General features: G+C 49.5%; 1 protein-coding gene across 2 annotated transcripts in view; it reads right to left on the reverse strand.

Moving 5' to 3' along the window:
• UBASH3B (ubiquitin associated and SH3 domain containing B) overlaps positions 1–19,309 on the reverse strand; it is a 65,264-nt gene that overhangs the window by 8,461 nt on the left and 37,494 nt on the right. The window contains exons 2-11 of one of the 2 annotated variants that reach the window (XM_082778093.1): positions 16,548–16,601; positions 15,751–15,937; positions 15,082–15,280; positions 12,629–12,798; positions 10,739–10,947; positions 4,860–4,995; positions 4,333–4,453; positions 3,393–3,515; positions 1,632–1,724; positions 830–974 (exon numbers count right to left, since the gene is read on the reverse strand). In XM_082778093.1, the coding sequence (XP_082634219.1) occupies positions 830–974; positions 1,632–1,724; positions 3,393–3,515; positions 4,333–4,453; positions 4,860–4,995; positions 10,739–10,947; positions 12,629–12,798; positions 15,082–15,280; positions 15,751–15,937; positions 16,548–16,601 (1,437 nt within the window). Of the gene's footprint in view, positions 1–829; positions 975–1,631; positions 1,725–3,392; positions 3,516–4,332; positions 4,454–4,859; positions 4,996–10,738; positions 10,948–12,628; positions 12,799–15,081; positions 15,281–15,750; positions 15,938–16,543; positions 16,602–19,309 lie in introns of both variants that reach the window. The other variant, XM_082778094.1, reaches the window with a different exon arrangement.

The raw sequence follows: 19,309 nt of genomic DNA on the forward strand, positions 1-19,309 counted from the left end.
GAGCAAATAATCTATATATTTCCCCGAGGAGAGATTGGTGGTCTTTACCCATTCACCATTCAAATGGTTTTTTAACCAGAAAGTAGAAATAATTGCTGAGGAGTGGTGAATCTTTTGTGTTCACCTCCTTGATATCAAATCTCTGAATTCTGATGATTCAGGAGACCCTGCATTCCCGGCAGATGTCAACATGCTCCCCAGGATGTTGCAAAATTTCCAGCTAAGATCCCTCACCAGGCTAATCAGGACGGACAAACAGACAAGCTTTTTCCCCTGGGGAAGGGCAGGGCAGGCGTTACGGAACCCATGATGTGATTTCAGCCCATAAACACGATGGTCAGTGAACTGAGTCAGCAAAACTAGTTCTGCTGTTTCCTCCAGACTCCAGATCAAGACAGCACAGCCTTACCCGGGTTCATCAAACTCCTAAGTGTTAGGAAAAGGGCTAAAAAAAAACAAACCAACAAACTTTGAGGATTTCCTGGGCATGTGAAAGGTGCACAGGAAGGAAGGAGGGCTGGAACGAGAGCCCCCATCATCAGCAATAAGCTGCACCTTGCCAGTGCCCTGGGGAATTTGGTTTATAATAAGGCATCCTCAGGTTGTGCTTAACACAGCAGCCTCCAGCCTGCTTTAAGTTCATTCTGGGAGCTCCAGCAGCTCTTCCAGGCACTGCTTAAATTTACAAATTCAGCAGAATGTTACTCTTTAAAACCAAATCCCAAATATCCATGGATAAATGGATATGTATCCACGTATCCACAGTGGATACAAGGGATAAACAAATCCCCAAAGCAATCCACCACCCCCTCACCCCCCTTTCTGCTACCTGTAGGTTGTATCAACGCTTAGAGTAGCTGCAGCTAAGTCCACAGGGGGTATCCAAGCAGGTAGTGTGTTCCCAGAGACCCACTTGGTCCATTCAAACAAGCCCGGCTCTATTCGGATTTTCAGGTTGTTCTCTTGTTGCATACCTGGAGGAGGGAGAGAAGAGACAGTGACAGCATCTGGGGAGGAAGGCAGTGAGACTTGGCAGCTTTAATACTTAAGTTTGGTTATAAATTATCTTTTCTTGCTAAGTAGTTTGTTTACAGTAGCTGTGGAAAGAGGAAGCAGTTGATCTATGCACTTGGCATACGATGCACAAAGGCGTGTAAACCTCTGGGCTGCAACTTCCACGCAGTAACCTAGGTGTGACTGCATTTTGGAGCCTTTTTTTACAACTGCCTCAATGCCAGGAGAGCTGATGCCCCACCACCATTTCCCTTCCCAGTTTGTGCAGTGCATTACTCCTACTCACGCAGCACCGAGCAGCTGCAGGAGCGCGGAGCTGGACGTGGCCCCTGCACACCCCTGGTTTCTGCAGGGGACACAAATCCCAACCTGGACCCACAGCTGGCGATGGGGCCATCAAACCACTTCAAGCACACCACTTCCCTACACGCCTGGCACACCACGCAATAAGAAAAGGGCTCCTTGCAGACGGGTGAAGTACACTCCCATGGAAATAATCCTCCCCCCGAATTACCATTTGCTCTGTTCCCCGTGCCAGGTTGCCTTTTATCTGGTTGGCAGTGGCTTTTCCCAGAAAGTGAGAAGAATGCAGCCTTTCCTGCTTGATGGGTCCTTACCTTTCAAGATGTTGTGTGCTGTCTGCACACACCGGAGGGACGGGGAGCTGTAGATGTAGTCTACAATGGTATTAGTTTCTAGCAAGGCTTCACCTGCAAGCAAGTTTTAACACCCATGAATAAAAACAGACAAATGGCACCGTAACAGCAGGGTGCAGGTATCTGCCACCCTGCAAGGAGCTAAAGAAGCTTCCCAGCTGCACTGCTCATGTTTTAGGAAGTGAGTGTACCCATGGTATTTTATTGCTTAACCAGTATAAAGAGAAAGCGCAGCAGCTTTTGCTCAGTTTGTCCCCTTACATTTAGCCAAAAAGCAAACAGTGCGCTGAGAAAAATAGTAGCGAGCTTGAATTTCATTTAGTTTCATCTCTAAGTCGTAAATCAGAATGATTCGACTTAATTCAGACCCAACTTAATTCAATTGGCTCGATTCTTTGCTGGTATAAATTACCGTTTCATTACACAGGTGGAAGATCACTGCAAATGAGATAAGAATCAACTCCACTAGTAGGGTTATTAATATTCTTGCAAAGCCTAAGGGAGCCAAATGAGAACGGGACTGCTGAGCATTGCACGGACTTGCAGTGAGTTATGTTTTTGTTCTGTTTGAAGAGGCAGGGCACAAAGGTGGGAGTGAGAAGGGGTTATTAACCTCGACTCCACGTGTTTAACGATGGCTCTAACCACGTCAGAAGGAGCTCGAAATCTCTTGAGAGAAGTGGGGCAATTTAGAAAGAGCGGCGCGTGCAGCAGCCTCCTGGCACGGGGATGCTGCTCATTTGCTTTGGTCGGAGGAGGAATTACGCTTCCAGCAGCCATCAAGGTCAAGTCCACGGTGCTGCAGTGGCAGCGGGTGCTTGCAGATGGCTGGTGGTGCCCGGGTCACGTACACGGCCGCGTGCTTGGCCCCGTGTAACAATAGCAGCAACGTGTGCTGTGATGGCTCCCAGATTCGCCTTCTGTTCCGTGCACGCTGCCAGCCCTGAAGCCACACGGCCCGGGGAGTGATCGTCCTGCAGCGCTGTGCGGTGATTTATTTTTGTTTAAAGAGCAAGGGGAGTTTTAGCTGCCCTAGTTTGAGTGTGACCAACGCGAAGGATTTGAATTTGGGAAGATGCTAAGTGCTGCTCGCTGAAGCTCACATCCTTTGAGGGGTTTCTTTAATCCCAGTGCTCAATATCTGCTCCTTCACTACTGAATAATTTTCTCTCTATACACAAACCAACAGGCTCAGGAGCCGGGGACAAGGATGGGGAATCGGGGACACAAAGGAAATAATTTGGACTGTGTTTTTGCCATATCTACCTGAAGCCAGAGAGGCTGCTAAAAGTATATTGGCTTAGCAAACGACAGATCAAAATTCAGATTGTCACAATCAAGGAAAGATATTCTGCACGGGGTGACCCTCTTGTTCAGAGCTGCTTTTAACAGTGGCATCAGCAGTAGCAGCATTTCCAGTGCAGCCCGTGTACAGGGCAGTAACAAACACCGTGGCCGTGATTTGATAGCATGGCCCAGATCTCCTGCTTTGTCTTCTCTTCAGCTGCAGCAGCTGAATCAGACAAGGTTTTCTTTGAAAGAGGGGACTTGCCAGGGGAGTTGAAGGGACTTTGCGGGTGTTCTTGAAACACCTCAATCCCGTTAGTTTGGGGCTCCTGATTCATTTTTTCCGCCTTGCACTTTCTCTTTCTTCGGCGGGGTGTGTGGGAGGAAGAGGGCAAAGCTTCCTGGGCAAACTCCCGTCGGCTGGGGACAACTTACCAACAAGCCTTGCCTGCATGCAGCCCAGCACGGTGATGGGCGCGTCTTTTTCATAATCCCTGAAACCGCCGCTTCTTTGAGGTAAGCTGTGAGGCATATTCAGGTTACTACGCATGTACCTTCCTGCGAGGGAGAGGTGAGAAGCAGTTGCTGGAATTATTAGATAAAAGAGAGGCAGAGAGCATCACGCCTCTTTCCACCCTCTGCCACCACAACATCTGCATATTTACAGCCACGGGCTGTCGAGCACTTTTTCCCATGCAGAGCTATCAAGAAGCTGGCAAAATTAAGTTAAGCAGATGTATCGGGTTAAAATCAGCAGAGAATGTTACTTATCCTTTAAAGTTAGCTTTAGGACAGGTCTTTAATCACCAGAAGCAAAATAATTTCCATCCCACACCAAATGAAACCCCTAATTTTATGCTCTTACGGGAGGCACAAACATCAGAGCTCTTCAGATGTAATTTGGAAAGAAGGCAGTTGTAAAATCATCCCTTTTTCCAAGAATGTTGGCTACAAGAAATTGGTGTTTCTCAACTAGAAAAAGGCTTTGTTGATAGATTTCCAGTCAGATCTAAAACCAATGGAGCCTGAAATTATGGTCTGTAGTTGTAGTCCAGAATTCAAGCATGTGTATGCGTGTTGAGGCTTGTGCCAGATTCAGCCTTCAGGACTTGCTTGCAGTCTTATTATCAGCTTGCAATCTCCAACTTATGCCCTGAAAGGCTTTCTGAGCCCTTTCCTAAATATCAGCAAACACAGTGCGTACTCCCTGGCTTTTGTTTCTGCTCCTGGCACAGCCCTACCAGTGCTCTAACACTCGAAGCACCACCTGAGGTCAGGAAACCACGGCTCCCATCCAGGCTTTGCCCTGGGCACTTGCCGTTCCCTTTCCTTTCCCTAAACCTGCAGCCTGAGAGACCCGCAGGAGCTGACTCACCTTTGGCATCAAAGCACTGTGACAACCAGTACTTCCCAAAAACGACATCCATTCTTTCCCCGTGTCTGCAGACGAAAAGGCAGCGCTTCTGAGGCCCTGGCTGGCTGCTTATTCTCAGCGGCTGGAAGAGAAATGACAGGATGTTTGACCTGCGTAAAAGTGCAAGTATTTTTCTGAGGTTTGGTTCACTAACAGCACTCAGGGCCAGACAGCCCTTGCTCTAAGCCTAGTGCAGATGCAGGTACAGGAAACTCTTCTGAAGTCGGTATTTAGGCTGTTAGAGAACTGCTAAAACAAGCAGAGGATGGGGCCCTGCCTCTCCCTGTGAAGAGCAGGTTTAGGGACGGCGATGTCTTCTGTGCTCGTGGTTTTTTGCACCATTCAAAAGCTCGTAGAGAACCGTAAGCTGAAACTTCCAAGGCAGGCAGCGAAAGGAGACAAGAGGATAAGTTTTTTGGGGAAAAAAAAGGGTTGCTGGAGGCTTGCCATAAAAAGCGTGTGATTTGTGTGTGCGTGTGGGTCCCTACCTGCACGTTCTGGCAGATGATGGTGAGTGGCCCCGTGTCCCCAGGCCCTTGGTCTTCCTGCGGCCTTCTCTCCAGAGCTCCGTCGCTGAAAGCTTGAAGGGACGGGGAAGATGTAGTATTCAGAATCGAGTAGGACCTGCCAAAAGCAGAAAGATGTTGGCATTGGGACTGCTTCATGCCCTCAGGCTGCAGCAAGGACATTCCTGCAAGCAAGATTGCTTTTTGGGGGCTATTTCCAAGGGTAAATAAAACTGGAACATCCCTCTTGGTACTCACAAGATACAGGCTGTGGGGTGGAAAGAATGGGTGTGCAGAATCCCTGGCTACCAGCTGAATGGCACCTCTTGTTTTGGCTGGGAGCAGGAAGGAAAATGCCCGTGCTTCACTGCTTAGGAGATACTGTCACAGCCCTGCCTGGCGTGCTGGGCACTTTTCAGGGTTCCAGCACACAAAATAGCTTGGGTTGTCTTGTAGGGATGTGGCACGTTCAGTCTGGGTGGTGGTTTCTGCATTTTTCAGTGCTGTCTATTCCATTTCCCATCTACAGTGGGAATTTGTTCTCCCCAGTGCTTCCTGGTAAATGCAGCCAGAGGGAGATAATAGATCCCATTCTCCTTCAAGATGCTTATCTAGTGATGCTCTCTGAGCAAAGCTCTCATGCCCAGACATTCAAGGACTTTGCCCAAGACCCTGGGGAGTAAACTGACAGGCAATTACAGAAGCTGCAGTGACCCTCTGCTGATTTGCATGCATCGTATGGGCTACATTTGCTTAGTCATTAAAAAAAACCTTGTCAGTTAATGTATATGGTCATTGGCTTTGACAGAAATAGTTGCCTTTGCTTGCACTTTGCAGTGCCTTAAAAATGTCAGAAGTTGCTTCCTGACTAGCACCTAGCTGGGATAAAATCTCCGAGGGGTTTTTCCTAGCTGTTAAAATAACACCCATGCCTCTACCGAAGGAACAAAAATAGGTCGTCTGCTTTTTCGTCGGTCCCTTCTCTGGTGGAATTTGAGTGCAAGGATGAGACTGAGGTACCGGCTGTTCGGTTGGGTGGCGATGCTGCATGGGGGAGCAGGAGGTGGGTGCCAGCCCCATCCAACAGCGAGGAGCAGCCCCCTGTACTCTTTCAGACCCAATCCTCTAGGGTTGAGGTTCTTATAAATGTGGTTGTTTTATATTCACAGTGTTCCCAGCAAGAGCTGAGCTTGCTGCAAGGAAGGGTTCCTCTCCGGGAGCTCGCTGCCCAGCTGCAGGCAGAGCAACGGGGTCAGGGCAGCAAACCCCTGTGGGTTATGCAGGGAGCAGCTCCAAGGTGTAACGGGGGTGGTAGGTCTTGAAGAGGAGTTAAATACAGGCAGGAGATCTTTGTGGATAAGCTGAGGGAAATATTACCAGGTGCTGGGGTGAGAAATCCAGTCTAACCCTCCTCCTTGGAGCCTGTCCATCTGAAAGATTGTGGGGAGCACAACCAGACCTTTATCCCTGTGTGAAGTGGTCAGCCTGGGGCGCGGGTGCGACCAGCTGCGCGGAGATGCATCCTCCCCGACCCAGCCACTCGAATATCTCTGCGTGAGAAGGATCTGGGTTTCTTCCCGACGTTGTTACTGCACAAAGTGGATCCTGAGCCTGAGCTCTTTGTCTTCATTTCCGCTTCGCTGCTTCCAGCCCCCTCCTGTCTCAGCTCTTTTCTCCTTTCTCCACGTGACGGTCTTCTAAGGACACTGGCTGGGAGATTATGAAGGATCTGTTTGGCTACCTGTCTTCCCTTTACCCTGAGGAGCTGCTGCACAATTTCTGAGACTTAATTTCTCTCTAAGCCCTTACCAAAAGGCCGTGGATGCTGTGCTATTTATTTATAGATGCTAGGATTCACTGCAAATGGTGACGAGGCAAAGGCTGTGCCTGGAGGAGAGCCACCAGCCTGACTCCAGTGGTATCTCCTTGATGCTGCTGGAGAAGAGGAACCACTGAAGCTGTTTCAGCTTAGTCATCTTCTCAGGCTAGGTCATTGCTCGGGAGCTTTTCCCAAAGGCTCGTGGTTCCTCCGCTTGGCAAAGAGACAACAACATCTTCTGTCTTCTGCACGGGGCAAGGGAGGCACCGGGCCTTCCCGGCTCTCAGCAACACGCCGTGTCCTGGAGAAAAGGATCTCTGAAGAGTGGAGGTGCTGGAGCAGAGGATGGAGAGAGGCTGTATCATGGCACAACACTGCCAGCCCTCAGCTGTGCAAAGACCCCTCTGCCTTGCCACTCGGTGCTGCCTGGGGGAGAGGGGTCCCCAGGGAAAACGAACGGGAAGGAGACAGAGTGGGGAAAAACCTCCCGAGGCACAAATACAGCTTGAAAAATTTGGGCTCTTTTTCCTCCCCCCTGTTCCTTGCACCAAGCCTGATTTCTCAGGCTTATTAAAGGGGCAAGGAATAGCTCTGGCCTCTCTCGGGGAGCTGAAATAGCCTGCTGTGTAATATCTGTAGTGCTTCTAGCCATTTGGGGGTGGAGGAGGTGACTATTTCTGGCTTTGCTGGTAATGGAAAAACAGCGCAGGGAATCGTGGCAGGTTTTAGCTTTTGGGTAGCGCTGGGTCCGCAGATACAAAGATAGCAGGCTTCCTTCAGCCACATGCCTTTAAATGTGCAAGAGACCCGTGGTGTTGTGTGCTTGGTTTTCGTGGCTTCTGTGGGGCCGGTCGATGTGTGTGCCTTCGCTGGGCTTCCCACTTCCTCTGGGCTCCATGTGTTGAGGGTGGAGAATTTCTTCTTTTGACTTGGTAGCCCACTAATTCACGGGCATGGAAAGCAGCTTAGAACATATTCAACGGTTTGCTGGGGAGGTTTGATTTATAAATATATATATATAAATATACTCTACAGACTGGATCCGTAGTTCAGATTCATTCCCAGTTGCTTCAACCCACCAGTAGCTTCTGCTGCTACCGGGAGAATTTTTCCAGCTTGATATCATACAAGGGAAAAAGCATTTTGTTTCTAGCACACCTATGGCCAGGTCCCCTCCTAGGCTCAGTCGGAACAGATCTAGTGTCATTGGTACAAATTTAGCCAGCTTCACCCCAAAGGAGAGTCTAGTGCTGGCTTCAGAAGGCTATTTTTCACTTGCAGGACTCCGAACTAGCAGCAGAGCAGCCACCAAGTGTCACAGACTCTCAGGTCCTAAGATTTAGAGCAAACCAGTTCAGCTTTCCAAATGAGCACCTTCAGTTCATGCTTTTTGCTTTCTGAAGCTGTCTTATCATGGAAAAAAAGAAAGGAACAGGAAATCAGCTGTTCTTTTTGCATAACCTCATAGCTAAAGCTGGACCTGAAAGCACTGCTCGGTGCCTTAACATCGCCCTTCCTGCAGGGGTTACCCGGACTTAGGATCTGGGTTGCATTGTGTGGGACACTAAAGCAATTTGTCTTCCATTCTTTTCCAAGCAATAGCACTGATCAGAGACCAAATGTTTCCCCTCATTGTCCCTAGCAGCTCCAATCTCTGGCATGAGCAGAAAGCACACCAGGAAGTGCCACAGCCAGCAGAGAAGTGCACTTTAGGTGTGTGGAAAACCCTTGGGGTCTGCAGAACAGAAGTGATTCCACTCCGATTTTAGAAGCCAGGGAAAAAATTCAGCCCTGGAGTCTCTCAAGACCCAACCAGGTTTCATGAGCAGAGCCCTTTCTGCCCGATTAAAAGGCTCGCCAGGCTTGTCTCCTGGTGATGGCAGCCTGTTGGTCTGCAGCCGAGGTCCAGCCCTTACTGCAGGGCAGGGATGGCGTTTTGTTCTGTGAGGTGCAAGGTCTGTGCTGGGCAGAGCTCCTGAGGCACCACTTGGACATCAGCCATAAAACCACGTCCTGCAGAGGCCAGGATTCAGCTTCTGCATCCTTTGAGTAGTGCAACAGGGAAACCTTTCTCAGGAGAAATGATCAAAAGCCAGTCAGGTGCTGGCAACCTTACTTTGCTGTATGCAAGATTTGATCAAACATCCCAGAATAGCACTTTGCCTGTCATTTCTCCTGCGTGGTACAAGCTGCAGCCCGGAGTGAGCTGTGTTTCCGTGATGAGCTCAATAATGCGTGATTTTCACTTGAAGAATGCAGTCTCTTGTGCCTAGGAGGGAAAGCTCAATGGCTCTTCTTTCTTTCTTTCTCCCTCTGCAGGGATGAAGCTGGATGTGGCTGTGTGCACAGGAGCAGCACAAACCAGCCGCAGCATCCTCGGTGCCAACTGGATCCCATCTCCCCCACCACAGCAGCTCCCCTGCAGCCCCGGTGAGTACTGCCACGCTTTCTTTCACGTCTATGAAATGAAGGTGCTTGTGCCCCGTTCTTCTCCTACCAAGAGGATCCTGCTGTGAATGCCTTGGCCTGGGCGTCAGTGGGGCTTAGGTTGTCCTTGGCTCGCTCTATTGTTTTGACCAAATGACATTCTGTAACCTAATATTCCCCGCGGGAAGCTGTTGTGTAAAACGAGGCTGTTTCCGGGTATGTAATAACGTTTTTGATAAATGCGCCGTATTGCATGCTCCTGTTCCTGATTTATAGTCCTTAGTGGTGATCAGGGAAGGGGCATTTCCTTTCTTTGCTTGCCTGGAGACAAAGCGGTCCTGGAGGTACAAAATGTTTGGCTTTCCTTTTAGTCGCTGCTGCAATAATAGTTCTTTCCCATGCTAAGTCTCTAGGCCTCAAAACCCTTCCAGGTACTGTTAGAAGAAAAGCAAAATCCACGAGAGCAGGGTGCCTCGCTATTTGTGGACCTGAGGCTATTCTGGCTGGCAAACTTTAGGGGAAGAAAGGACAATTTTGCTGGATTGCAGATGGGAGGGTCTGGATTAAGTCCTGCCTTCAAACAAACTTGCTGATTGTCTGGTTGTGGCAAGAGGGGCAAACGAGCGACCTCTTGCTATGCTTGTCCCTGCCTGGCAGTTTTCTGGGTTGGGTAGGATTTGGGGTTAAAGCAGGACTGGTTTGTAGAAGGGCAGTGGTTGTGGCAGCCACATCTGGAGGCCAGCCTGCAAGCTACAATTGCCCCGTGTCTGCTTGCCATCTGCCCTTCACCACGACGCGTGTTAAGCCTGATGAGACACAGACAAAGGCTGCACGTCAGATTTGCTCTTTTGTTTCCTGCATTTTGCTTGGTTTGAAGAGTTGCTGGATCAGTGCGCTGGATCAGTGCGCTGTTTGCCAGGGGGCCAGCAGGCAGGAACGTGCCTCTCCGCTCCCCTTGCCACCTCGTGCTCCTGCATAGAAACTACTCCCTGTTCTCCAGATGGCTTTAGGTGCTTTGGGCTGCAGACAGCCCTGTGGGGCCTGCAGGAGTGCCCAGACCACAGCTCAAGCACTAGGTTTTTACTGCTCTTTGATTAATTCCCACCAAAAGCAAGAGGCAACAAGGCAGAACCTTGTTCAGAACGAGCTTCTCGCTGAAGCCAGTGTCAGGCAGGCGACTAACCACTTCTGGAAGCCTTGCTAAGTATCTTAAGAAACCTTGCTGACCCCCAGTCCTTTTCTCCTGGAATTATACACAACACACCTCGCCTCCCAAATTACTGCTGGGATTTAAACCTTCCTGATCCTGCTGCCACCACCGAGGTGCCCACACAGCGGTGGCTCTGCAGTGCCCATCTGCTCCAGCTCTGCAGCGATCCCGTGAGTAAGAGTTGCTGCAATGTCTTAGCTAAATAAACCACATCACCCTCCAGTCCCATGCACTGGGCTGGCATCTGCTCTCCCTTTGCTCATGAGATGGGGCTTTGTGTGCCCAGTGTTTCCCCAAGCGACCTTCTCAGCAGCCCTGGGAGACTTTTCACTTGCCCAGGTGAGATCCCGGCTGCTGAGCCCCCTTTTTACACTGACAGAAAGTGAACTGAGCGGCTTTACCTACCCATGAAACACCCAGGTCCCACATTCATCCGCCTTCGTGATGTAATTTTCGGGCAGCAGCCCAGAGCAGCCAGTTGCAAGGGAAATGCCATAAATCCAGCCCTCACTTGTACTGGTTTGTTCCACTGGCGACATGAAAATGAAGTCCCCTGGGACCAGCTCGAGTTCATCATCGTTCTGGGGTGTGTAAGGATAGATCACTTGCAGAGTCTGGGGGAGAAACAGAAGCACAAATGAATGAAAGGGTTGTTAATGGCAGGGAATCTTCAGCAGAGTGGGGCAGGAGAGCTCCTGTACCAAACCTTTAAAGTGGCCAAGGTGTAAACAGCTCTCCTTAAAATGCATCACGTTGTGCTTTGTCCAGGAAAGCTTCACTTGGAGGAAATTTCTACTACTTTTTGGTGTTGGAAAGCTTTTCTTGGTATTGACTCCTTCCTCCCTCTGATTCCAGCCACGTCTTTGATAACCAGAAGGGAAAGGAGGGGATGGCTTTTTAGAGGGAGCAGAAACATGACCGTGTGCTTAAAGTGGTCTGTTAAAAACAACTGAACTCACTGTGAGCTGGAATTCACACGGTTCTTGTGGTCAGTGGCCACTGTCGCTGTACCTGCTTGTGCTAAAAGAGCAGCTCTCATTGCTGCTGCTTTTGAAATCGAGGCAGAGCCAGTCAGGGGGACAGCAGCTCTGAATGTGTGACACGAGGCTCCAGAGCTGTGTGTGCAGGTGTGAGAAGTACCGAGTTGTGGCTGCCTGCTTTTCTTTGTATTTCATAACGTGAGAAAGTTAAAAAGTGGGGCAAAGCTCAGTGAACGTCACTCTGTAATCCTTTCCTCACTAGGGTGTGAGGAATCCACATGTATTAAATGTTAAATTTAATCCCCATGTATTAAATATTAAATTAATGGCAGTGGCTGCAGCAGGCTCTCAGTTAAAAGGAGAACAAATGTGTCCCTGGGCCAGTCTAACTTCTACAACGTATTGTGTGCTGGGCTAAAATCACCGTTTCCCACTTTGCTGCAGGTTTTCTTTGTCTAATTCTGGACTGTGCGTGTTGGTGGATTAATCACCCCAGCCTTAGGAGTGTAGGTAGCCACCAGAGACTGAGCAGGCAGCTTCTGGAGGTTCCCTCCTCCAGGAGTTGATTCATCTCATCCCCAGATAGACATCTCAGATGGGACAGATGATGCTCTTGTGGAGGTGCCTGTTTGTCTGCACTGACTGCGAAGGGAGCCTCGGGTGACTGGCTCAGGCTTGGGGGTATTTACAGGGAGGTGGGACAAGTCTCACCTGTAATTTCTCTGTGCCCAAGGTCCCAATTTACAAAATCTATTTTTTTTTTCTTCTTTTTGTATATTGTGTTGGAAAACAATATTGAGAAAACTGTGGTAAGAGACTTCGGCACTGCAGCTGTAGAATCCATGAGTACTTGAAGTATTTAGGCCAGGAAGGTAAAGGTTTCTTGGATGATGAAACCAAATGCTGTGATTGATGGCTAGGGTTCAGGTTAAGATACACTGGCCTGGCTCTGGAGAGACCAGGGCAATTTACAGCGAGCTTAGAGGAGAGTCATTGTTAGAAGGAATTAATCCAGCAGGAAATCATTCCTGCTAGAAGCAAGAAATGAGATGGGAGGGGGAAAGCAAGTCTAGATGGCATGAGTAAAAGCAAAACAGGCAAGATGGTCTTGGTCCAGCTGACTGGTGGGATGTGGGAGATGTGTTCTTGTGGACTAATGGAAATTCTTTAATGTCTGGGTAGTCTGCTGCTTATCTGTGCTCTGTCAGCTCACAACCTGCATTTGAGCCACAAATGCAGCTGGAACAGCCTGCAGTTCTGCTAGACCCTCTTTCTTTTTTTCTTTTTGGACCCCAACAAACTCTAGGAAGCGTACCTCGTGGTTCACGAAGCGTATGTCTCGGGAGAAAATCGCAGCGACCCAGTCGCAGCCCAGCTTGACGTCGATGTTCTGGGCCAGCTTCTCCAGCGTGGGCAGGTGGCTGGTTTGGAAGTGGTAGGCCAGCGTCACGTGGAGCTGCTTCTTGTGGGGCTCCACGTGAACATCTGCAACAAGAAGATGGTTATCAACAAGGGAACTGCCAAGATGAGAAGCTTTTCTAAGGCATAAGGGTGTCTGTCACCTCTGAACAGGAGCAGAGCTTCTCGAGGTAGCTCAGGTGGAAGAAATTGTAGGTCAGTTTGTGGAAAGGCTTTGGGGAAGTCAGATATGGGTGCCCTATATATGTTGTACCTTGGGGTCAAGTGATTGGATTTGTGGCCTGATTCAGTCCTTAGTCACACCCGGGTGGTAGACAAAGGCATCCGTGCTAAAAACTCATCTGCATTCTGAAAAGAAAAGGGGTTTCTGGATGGTATGATAGCAATTACTGTAATTTGGGGTCTTCTGCGAAAAAAGAGACTTTTCCAGGTAAGGGGTAGCCTTTCTTTCATTGGCAGCTGAGGCTTTCTCCAAAATAAGGAAGTAAATTTGTAATTTTTACTGTCCCTCCTCTCTTCTCTCTCTTATCGTATATATCAGAAATCCATGGAGTTTACAAATTCATGCAAGTTGATTAAATCTTTTTTTTTTTCTGGACATTAACTGGGTTACCAGTTCACCCACTGAGGGTAAGGTGTTCCAAAATCCTGAGAGCAGAAGTTGGTAAGATAATTACTGACTGATTACAAAATGATCCTGTAGACAAACGAACCTATATTAGGAAGAGAGTCAAGGAAGCAGAAAGATGAAAATATGTGAAACATTGGGACTCTCCCAGTGGATGTGCAAATCATAGGATACATTGTTTGCATGTAATTTACTCCTGCTTATTCAACCAAAAATTGCAATTAAATTTGACTGATTATTCAGTCAGAATTGCAGCTATTCAGAGGCTTGGCTCCAAATGCCAGCCAGGGGTAGCTTTGCGAGCTCATCCATCTTTTTTTGATCAGCATGAAAAAAAATAAGCTGTGGACCTCTGAAGAAGCCCCAGAGACTTTAATGTGGACTGCAATGCAGCAAAGAGCTTCTCCTAAGGAAGAAGTGACCAGTTGAGTCCGAACTGGAGCTGTTGCAGGGCTCGAAGTCTGCTGGAAGCTGTTGGTGCCTCCTTCTCTTCTGGGTCAGCATTTTTGGGGTACGGAGTGCGTTTGTAATGCTAACGACTATTTCCTGCCTCTTCTAAAGGGAAGGGAAGTTCTAGGTCACCATTAGGCAGAAGCAGTGCATTTCAGAGGTGGGATGAACCTACAGCACCTCTGTACTTCTTCCTCTGAACCAGGGCAGCCGCCTGGAGCTGCTCTGCACGGTGTCACAGGCTGCCTGTCTAGGTGGAGACACTCAGGGGCTCGGCCGTGGCTGTGTCTTGATGCATTTAAGCTCCGGGATCAGCCTGCGAGAAGGAAGGACCAGGTGTTGTGGCTGGGCCACGAGGTTTGGAAAGGGCACCTCGGGTCTTCTCGCCCTGGGTGTGCGTCTCAGAAATGCAGCAAAGACCCAAAGGCAGAGGAAAGTTTTGTGACAGCGGCTCGTGCTAGCGAAAGGAGCAGGAAACGCTCAGCCTCGCGGGCTGTGTCTAGCTGAAAGGTTAAGGAACCGCCAAATGTCAACTTCCCCTTCAGGAGATAACACTTGAGACTAAGTGCGAGGTGATCTTTAAACTGAAAAAGCTCTGACAAACAAGGCGCCCAGCAGGGTGCTCCTCTCAGGCTCTTTGCCCTCAGGCCACCCTTTCTGTAGCTTGTAGGTATCGCTGCCTTTCTGTGGGCAGCCCTGACATTTAGCTCCCGGTGTGTATTGCATTAATTGGGTATTCTCCCTTTGCCCAGTCATGGCGAAGCATCACAGCACTGATAGGGTAGTGAGAAAGATGACCTTTGAAATGGCCACTCTGAGAGGAGTGTGGGCTTTCATGCCACGCAGCATCACAGTCCTCGGTACCTCACGTTAAATTACACAGCTGGACAAAGACGGCTACGTGCTGGGTGAGTGGTCACTTAATATATATTTTTGTAATAATAAATGTAGTTCTTGGCATGAGCAAAATACCTCAGTGCAGTAAAATGCAGCCGATTGGGATTATTTTTCTGACGTGGCAAAGAGAAATGTAATTTTTTGTAGTAAAAGGAGCCCTGTATCAGGGCTGGTACATCAGCCTGGCTTGGGAATAGCTCTTTTAGGAAAAAAATTATTCATCTTCTCCTCTCCTCTTCCTCAGGAGCAGTCTGTTAGGAGAGCCACTCGTGCTGGGGTTAATTCTTGGGGAGGGAACTTTGCAAGGGTTTGCAAGAGCGAGCCCAGGCCCTGCCCAAGCTGCGAGCACTCGCTGGCTGCCTGCAGTCACTCACCTGCTTTGGAGGCTGCCTCTGCAGCAAAGTCTGCAGCAAACTTCTTGAGCACCTCAGCACTTTCTTCCTTGACGAAAAGCCCGATGAAGTTTGAGGACGTGTAGAGCTCCAGAGGCAGAGGGGCAGGGAATTTGCACTTCCACCGCATCACGGTGGCCTGCAGAGCTTCAGTGAGAGCATCGACCTTGCTGTCCTCGCACTGCCGAAGGGAAGAGGACAAGCATTGCATTACGCCTGTGCTTAGCTCTGGAGTGCACTCAGAGAAAGGAAGGGCTTGGGTGGGTGAGCAGGAAGGGTAGAAAAAGCCCCGGGTCACAGAAATAGGGGTCAGGCATCATCTGTCCCCCCCTTGCCCCTGAAGCAGGATCAGCTGCCCCAAAGCAACCTTCCTAACCTCACCCCAGCGCTGCCTATTCCCATGTTAACAGTCACTGGAGGTTACGAGAATTTGGTCTGCTGCTCCTCCCTGAAAACACCTTGCTAAAAAACCAATTACCTCCTCGACAAGCCCAGCCAGCAGACAGTTCTGATGCCAACACCCCCAAACTCTGAGCTCAAAAACCCGCCTGCAGCGACTGAACCAAGTGTGCAGCACCTCCAGCCCGAGCCTGGCGAGGGCCACTCATCAATGCGTGCATGAAGGCAGCAAAAAGAGGAGCTCTGGTTTACCATAAAGAACTGGCAGAGGGTGATATGTGGGAAAATGTTGTGAGCTTTGTTCTTCCCACAGATCTGCTTTGACTGCTGCCAGAACTCGGAGAGCTTCTGAGCCAGGGGGCCGGTGGGGCGCAGGTAGAGGACGTACTCCCGGGGCAGGGTGTCATCGAGGAATGGGTCACCCACATGGGAGAACAGCCTGAGGGGGAGAAAGAAGTGTTAGACTGACATACAAAGGCATGTTTATTTTACATTTTTTCCAGCAAAATCTGCCTGCCCTGTCCTCGCTCCCTTTCCTTCTCCCTTTATGGAAAAAATCAGCTCTTACGGGTCAGGCACAGAGCTGCGCTGTCTCTCTTGCAGCCCATTACTGCTCCTAAGTAACGCACAAAATGGGTTTGTAGTTTCAGACCGAGGCTCTGAAGATCTACCCTCCGTCACTGCTTCTGCCTCTCTGACATTCGAGGTACAAAACACGGCAGGGAAAGCGCTGGAAATTGCTCAGCATCTTTGCGAAGGTGGCTCTCGGGTTGGTGTTTGGGCACCAGGGTGGAGAGCAGCAGTTCCTCCTCTCACCTTGCTGTTGCTATTACGTGTGATCACAACCTCCCTCAGCCAAGGCTTGCTTCTTGGTTGCTTATTTGCAGCACTTAAATAATAGCTCTCTAATTTTGCTACTGCTTTCCAGGCAGTGCCCTTGTTAAAAGAAAACTTCTGCCATAACATTTTACATCCTACTGGCTAAAATTGTAGCCTTTCCATTCACTGATTCCTTTTTCTCTTTTGAACATTTATTACTTCATACCAACCAGTCGCATGCTGCTTGAACGCTTCTTCCACCTGTTGACGCCAGCGCTTTTTGTCTGAAAAGAAAGCAGAAAAAAAAAAAGACTATTTCAGCTGGATTGTATGGACATAGCCTCATCTATTGTTTGAGCCGAGCAAGATAGACATCTTTAATCTCACATTAGGCAGGAGCTAAGTTCTGCCTTAACTCCCTCCAAGCAGGGTTACATGTTGTGAATACTCACAGAAAAACTGAGTCAAGTTTTGGGGTGAAGCCTAGGATAATTAAAATAATTACAGCCGTACACCCAGCATCCAAACCAAGCGCACCGTGTGTTGCCAGCCTAGTCCTGCAATGATTTATCTGAACCTCTGGATTTTCCCTGGTGCTTTTCTGGATAGTGAAGAACCTCCTAGCAGGCTTCTTGCTAATGGCATCTAATGGCCTCTGCGCTGGGCATTGGCTCAGCAGGGAAACGAAAAGGGTTGGCTCTGAGGTGCAGGCACTGCAGTGGCACCGAGGACCAGAGAAATGCAGCTGCCACCAGGGGGCACAAAGCCGAGATTTTTCAGGTTAGAGTAACCTGCCAAAATTTGCTAGCACTCTTCAGTCCTTATTGCATGAATGTGCACTTCTTTTGCTTTTTTTTTCCCCCTTCGGGATGCCTCAATATCCCTTTTCCCCCAGCTTTTAGCACCAAGGTCTTCTGTTCAGCAAGTTGTTCAGGTGCAGAACAACCCAGTGCGACGCTGCCTTTTTATCCCAGTCGAGTTTTCCAAAATGCTCAGCATCAGCACCGAAATGCAGCTGGGGATCAGCTCAGCTTTGTGACGCCAGAGACTGCCAAAACGAAGAATTCACCCAGAATCCAGCAGGCAGAAACGTTTAGCAAAAAAATATGAATGAAGGAGGCAGAAAAGGATAGAAATTTTAGGGCCTTGAGGCAGAAATCAGGCTCAGGTCACAAAGGGTCACAACTGCAGGGTCCCAGGGCCTTGGCTGTAGGATTAGGGCAGCAGGGACCCTCTGGCACTTCTTGCTTCTGCAGGGCATGTGCTGAGCTTCCGCTGCCCTTTCTGTGTGCAGCGCTGACTTTTGAAAGCCCTCTGATAACCAGGCGGGAGGGCGAAACGTTGCCCGCTTGGTCAGAGACGCGTGTTGTTGACTCAGCTGTGTTTCGGCTCTGCCATTGGCTTCCCCACCCCGTGAATATACATATTTCTGTTCATTTGGAGAGCAAGAGGAAGGCAGAAAGATAATGCTGCAAAAAAAAAAAAAAAAAAGAAAAGAGCTGTGTTGCAAAGGGGCGATTATGAAAATACTTCCTCCTGAGGCGCTTTGCTGCCCTTATCTGCCAGCATTCATCTGAGCTCAGCGGGCTGCTGGGCCAGGCACCTGCCTTCTGGAAGGATGCATCGTGCACGGTCAACATCACAGCCTGCTCTGTTTTGTCAGAGAAGCTCTAGGAGCAGTTTCTCCAGCTGCAAGGCGAGGGCAGACAAGCTGGCTCTCCTCCTCCTTTGCTCTCCCCAGACCCCGGAGCAGAGCTGCGAAGGAGTCAAGCACAACCTAGCGAGACGATGGAGCTCTGCTGGATTTCCCTGCAGCTCCTTCTCCGCTGCCTTTGTACTCGCAGGACCCCAAAAAGCATCAGAAAACATTGGGCTGGGCCCCCCATGCTTCGTTCATGAGTGCTTTCAATAGGTGCCTCTCTCCTCCACAGGGACAATAAAACTCCCTTCCCAATTTAATTTTCAGTGCAAGGAGGAACTGCTGCATCAAGCAAACAAAGGGCGAGGTATATTTTTATCACGGGGCCTGAAACGGAGAGAATTTTATTTCTTTTTTAATTTAACACCGGGAATGACGTTGATGGCTGATAGCTCCTGGTTAGGCACGGAACAGGGCATGCCCCAAATCCCTCCCCAATACCCATCTCCGCAGGCAGAGCTGGGAGAGGAGCCACCTCTGGGTGCCCCGCTGTCAAAATCGACTTTTAAAAAGCTGAGCACTCGAGGCCGGTCACGGCTACGTTGGTCACTTCAAGAAGTGGCCTGGTTTTCACGACTGCTGAGTGCAGTGGGAGCGGGGAGCCACAATTCAGCTCCGGAGGAAACCAGGTCACTCAATGAGGTGACGAGCTACGGCTTTAGGTGCTCAGATTTCCTCGTGCTGGGTAGCAAGTGTTGGCTGGAGCACTGCAGCTAGTGGAAAGAAGCGGTTTGGTGACACAGATGCAGCAGAAAAAGACAAAAGGCAGCAAACAACTTATTTTTCAGAGTCCACACAACCGCCACTGCGCAGCAACCACTTCTGGTCACGCAAACGTTGCAGCTGGATGCAGATCGGAGGTGAAAGGCTTTGTGCAGCGTTACGAGCCCCCTGAGCCTCCCGAATCCTCCCGTTCTTAATTGCAGCTGCCTCCGAGATGAAGCACAGGGCGCTCCTTTAACGATGCCAAGCAGCACGCGAGAGCAATTTGGAGCAGAAAGCGAGGGCGAGGCTACGGCCGACTGCAGGTGGGTGCACGGAGGCTTTGGAGAAGGAGAAAGAAGATCCCAATAGCAGTGCCTGCCAAAAGCACCGCAGGTATTTTAGCTACCACAAAGGGGTTTTTGGATTTGATCAACCTCAAAAGCCTCCCTGTGACTCTCTTCAGTCGAGTCACAAGGAAAATCTTCCTCCACTGAACCACTGGTTGCACGGCGCTGAATATTGCTAGGATGTGTCCCCGCTAAACACTTGACCCCTTATAGCAGGACTGGTGTTGCTGCCCTGAAACAC

This window comes from Aythya marila (genome assembly GCF_965140915.1).
Source record: "Aythya marila genome assembly, chromosome: 23".
Classification (NCBI taxonomy): domain Eukaryota; kingdom Metazoa; phylum Chordata; class Aves; order Anseriformes; family Anatidae; genus Aythya; species Aythya marila.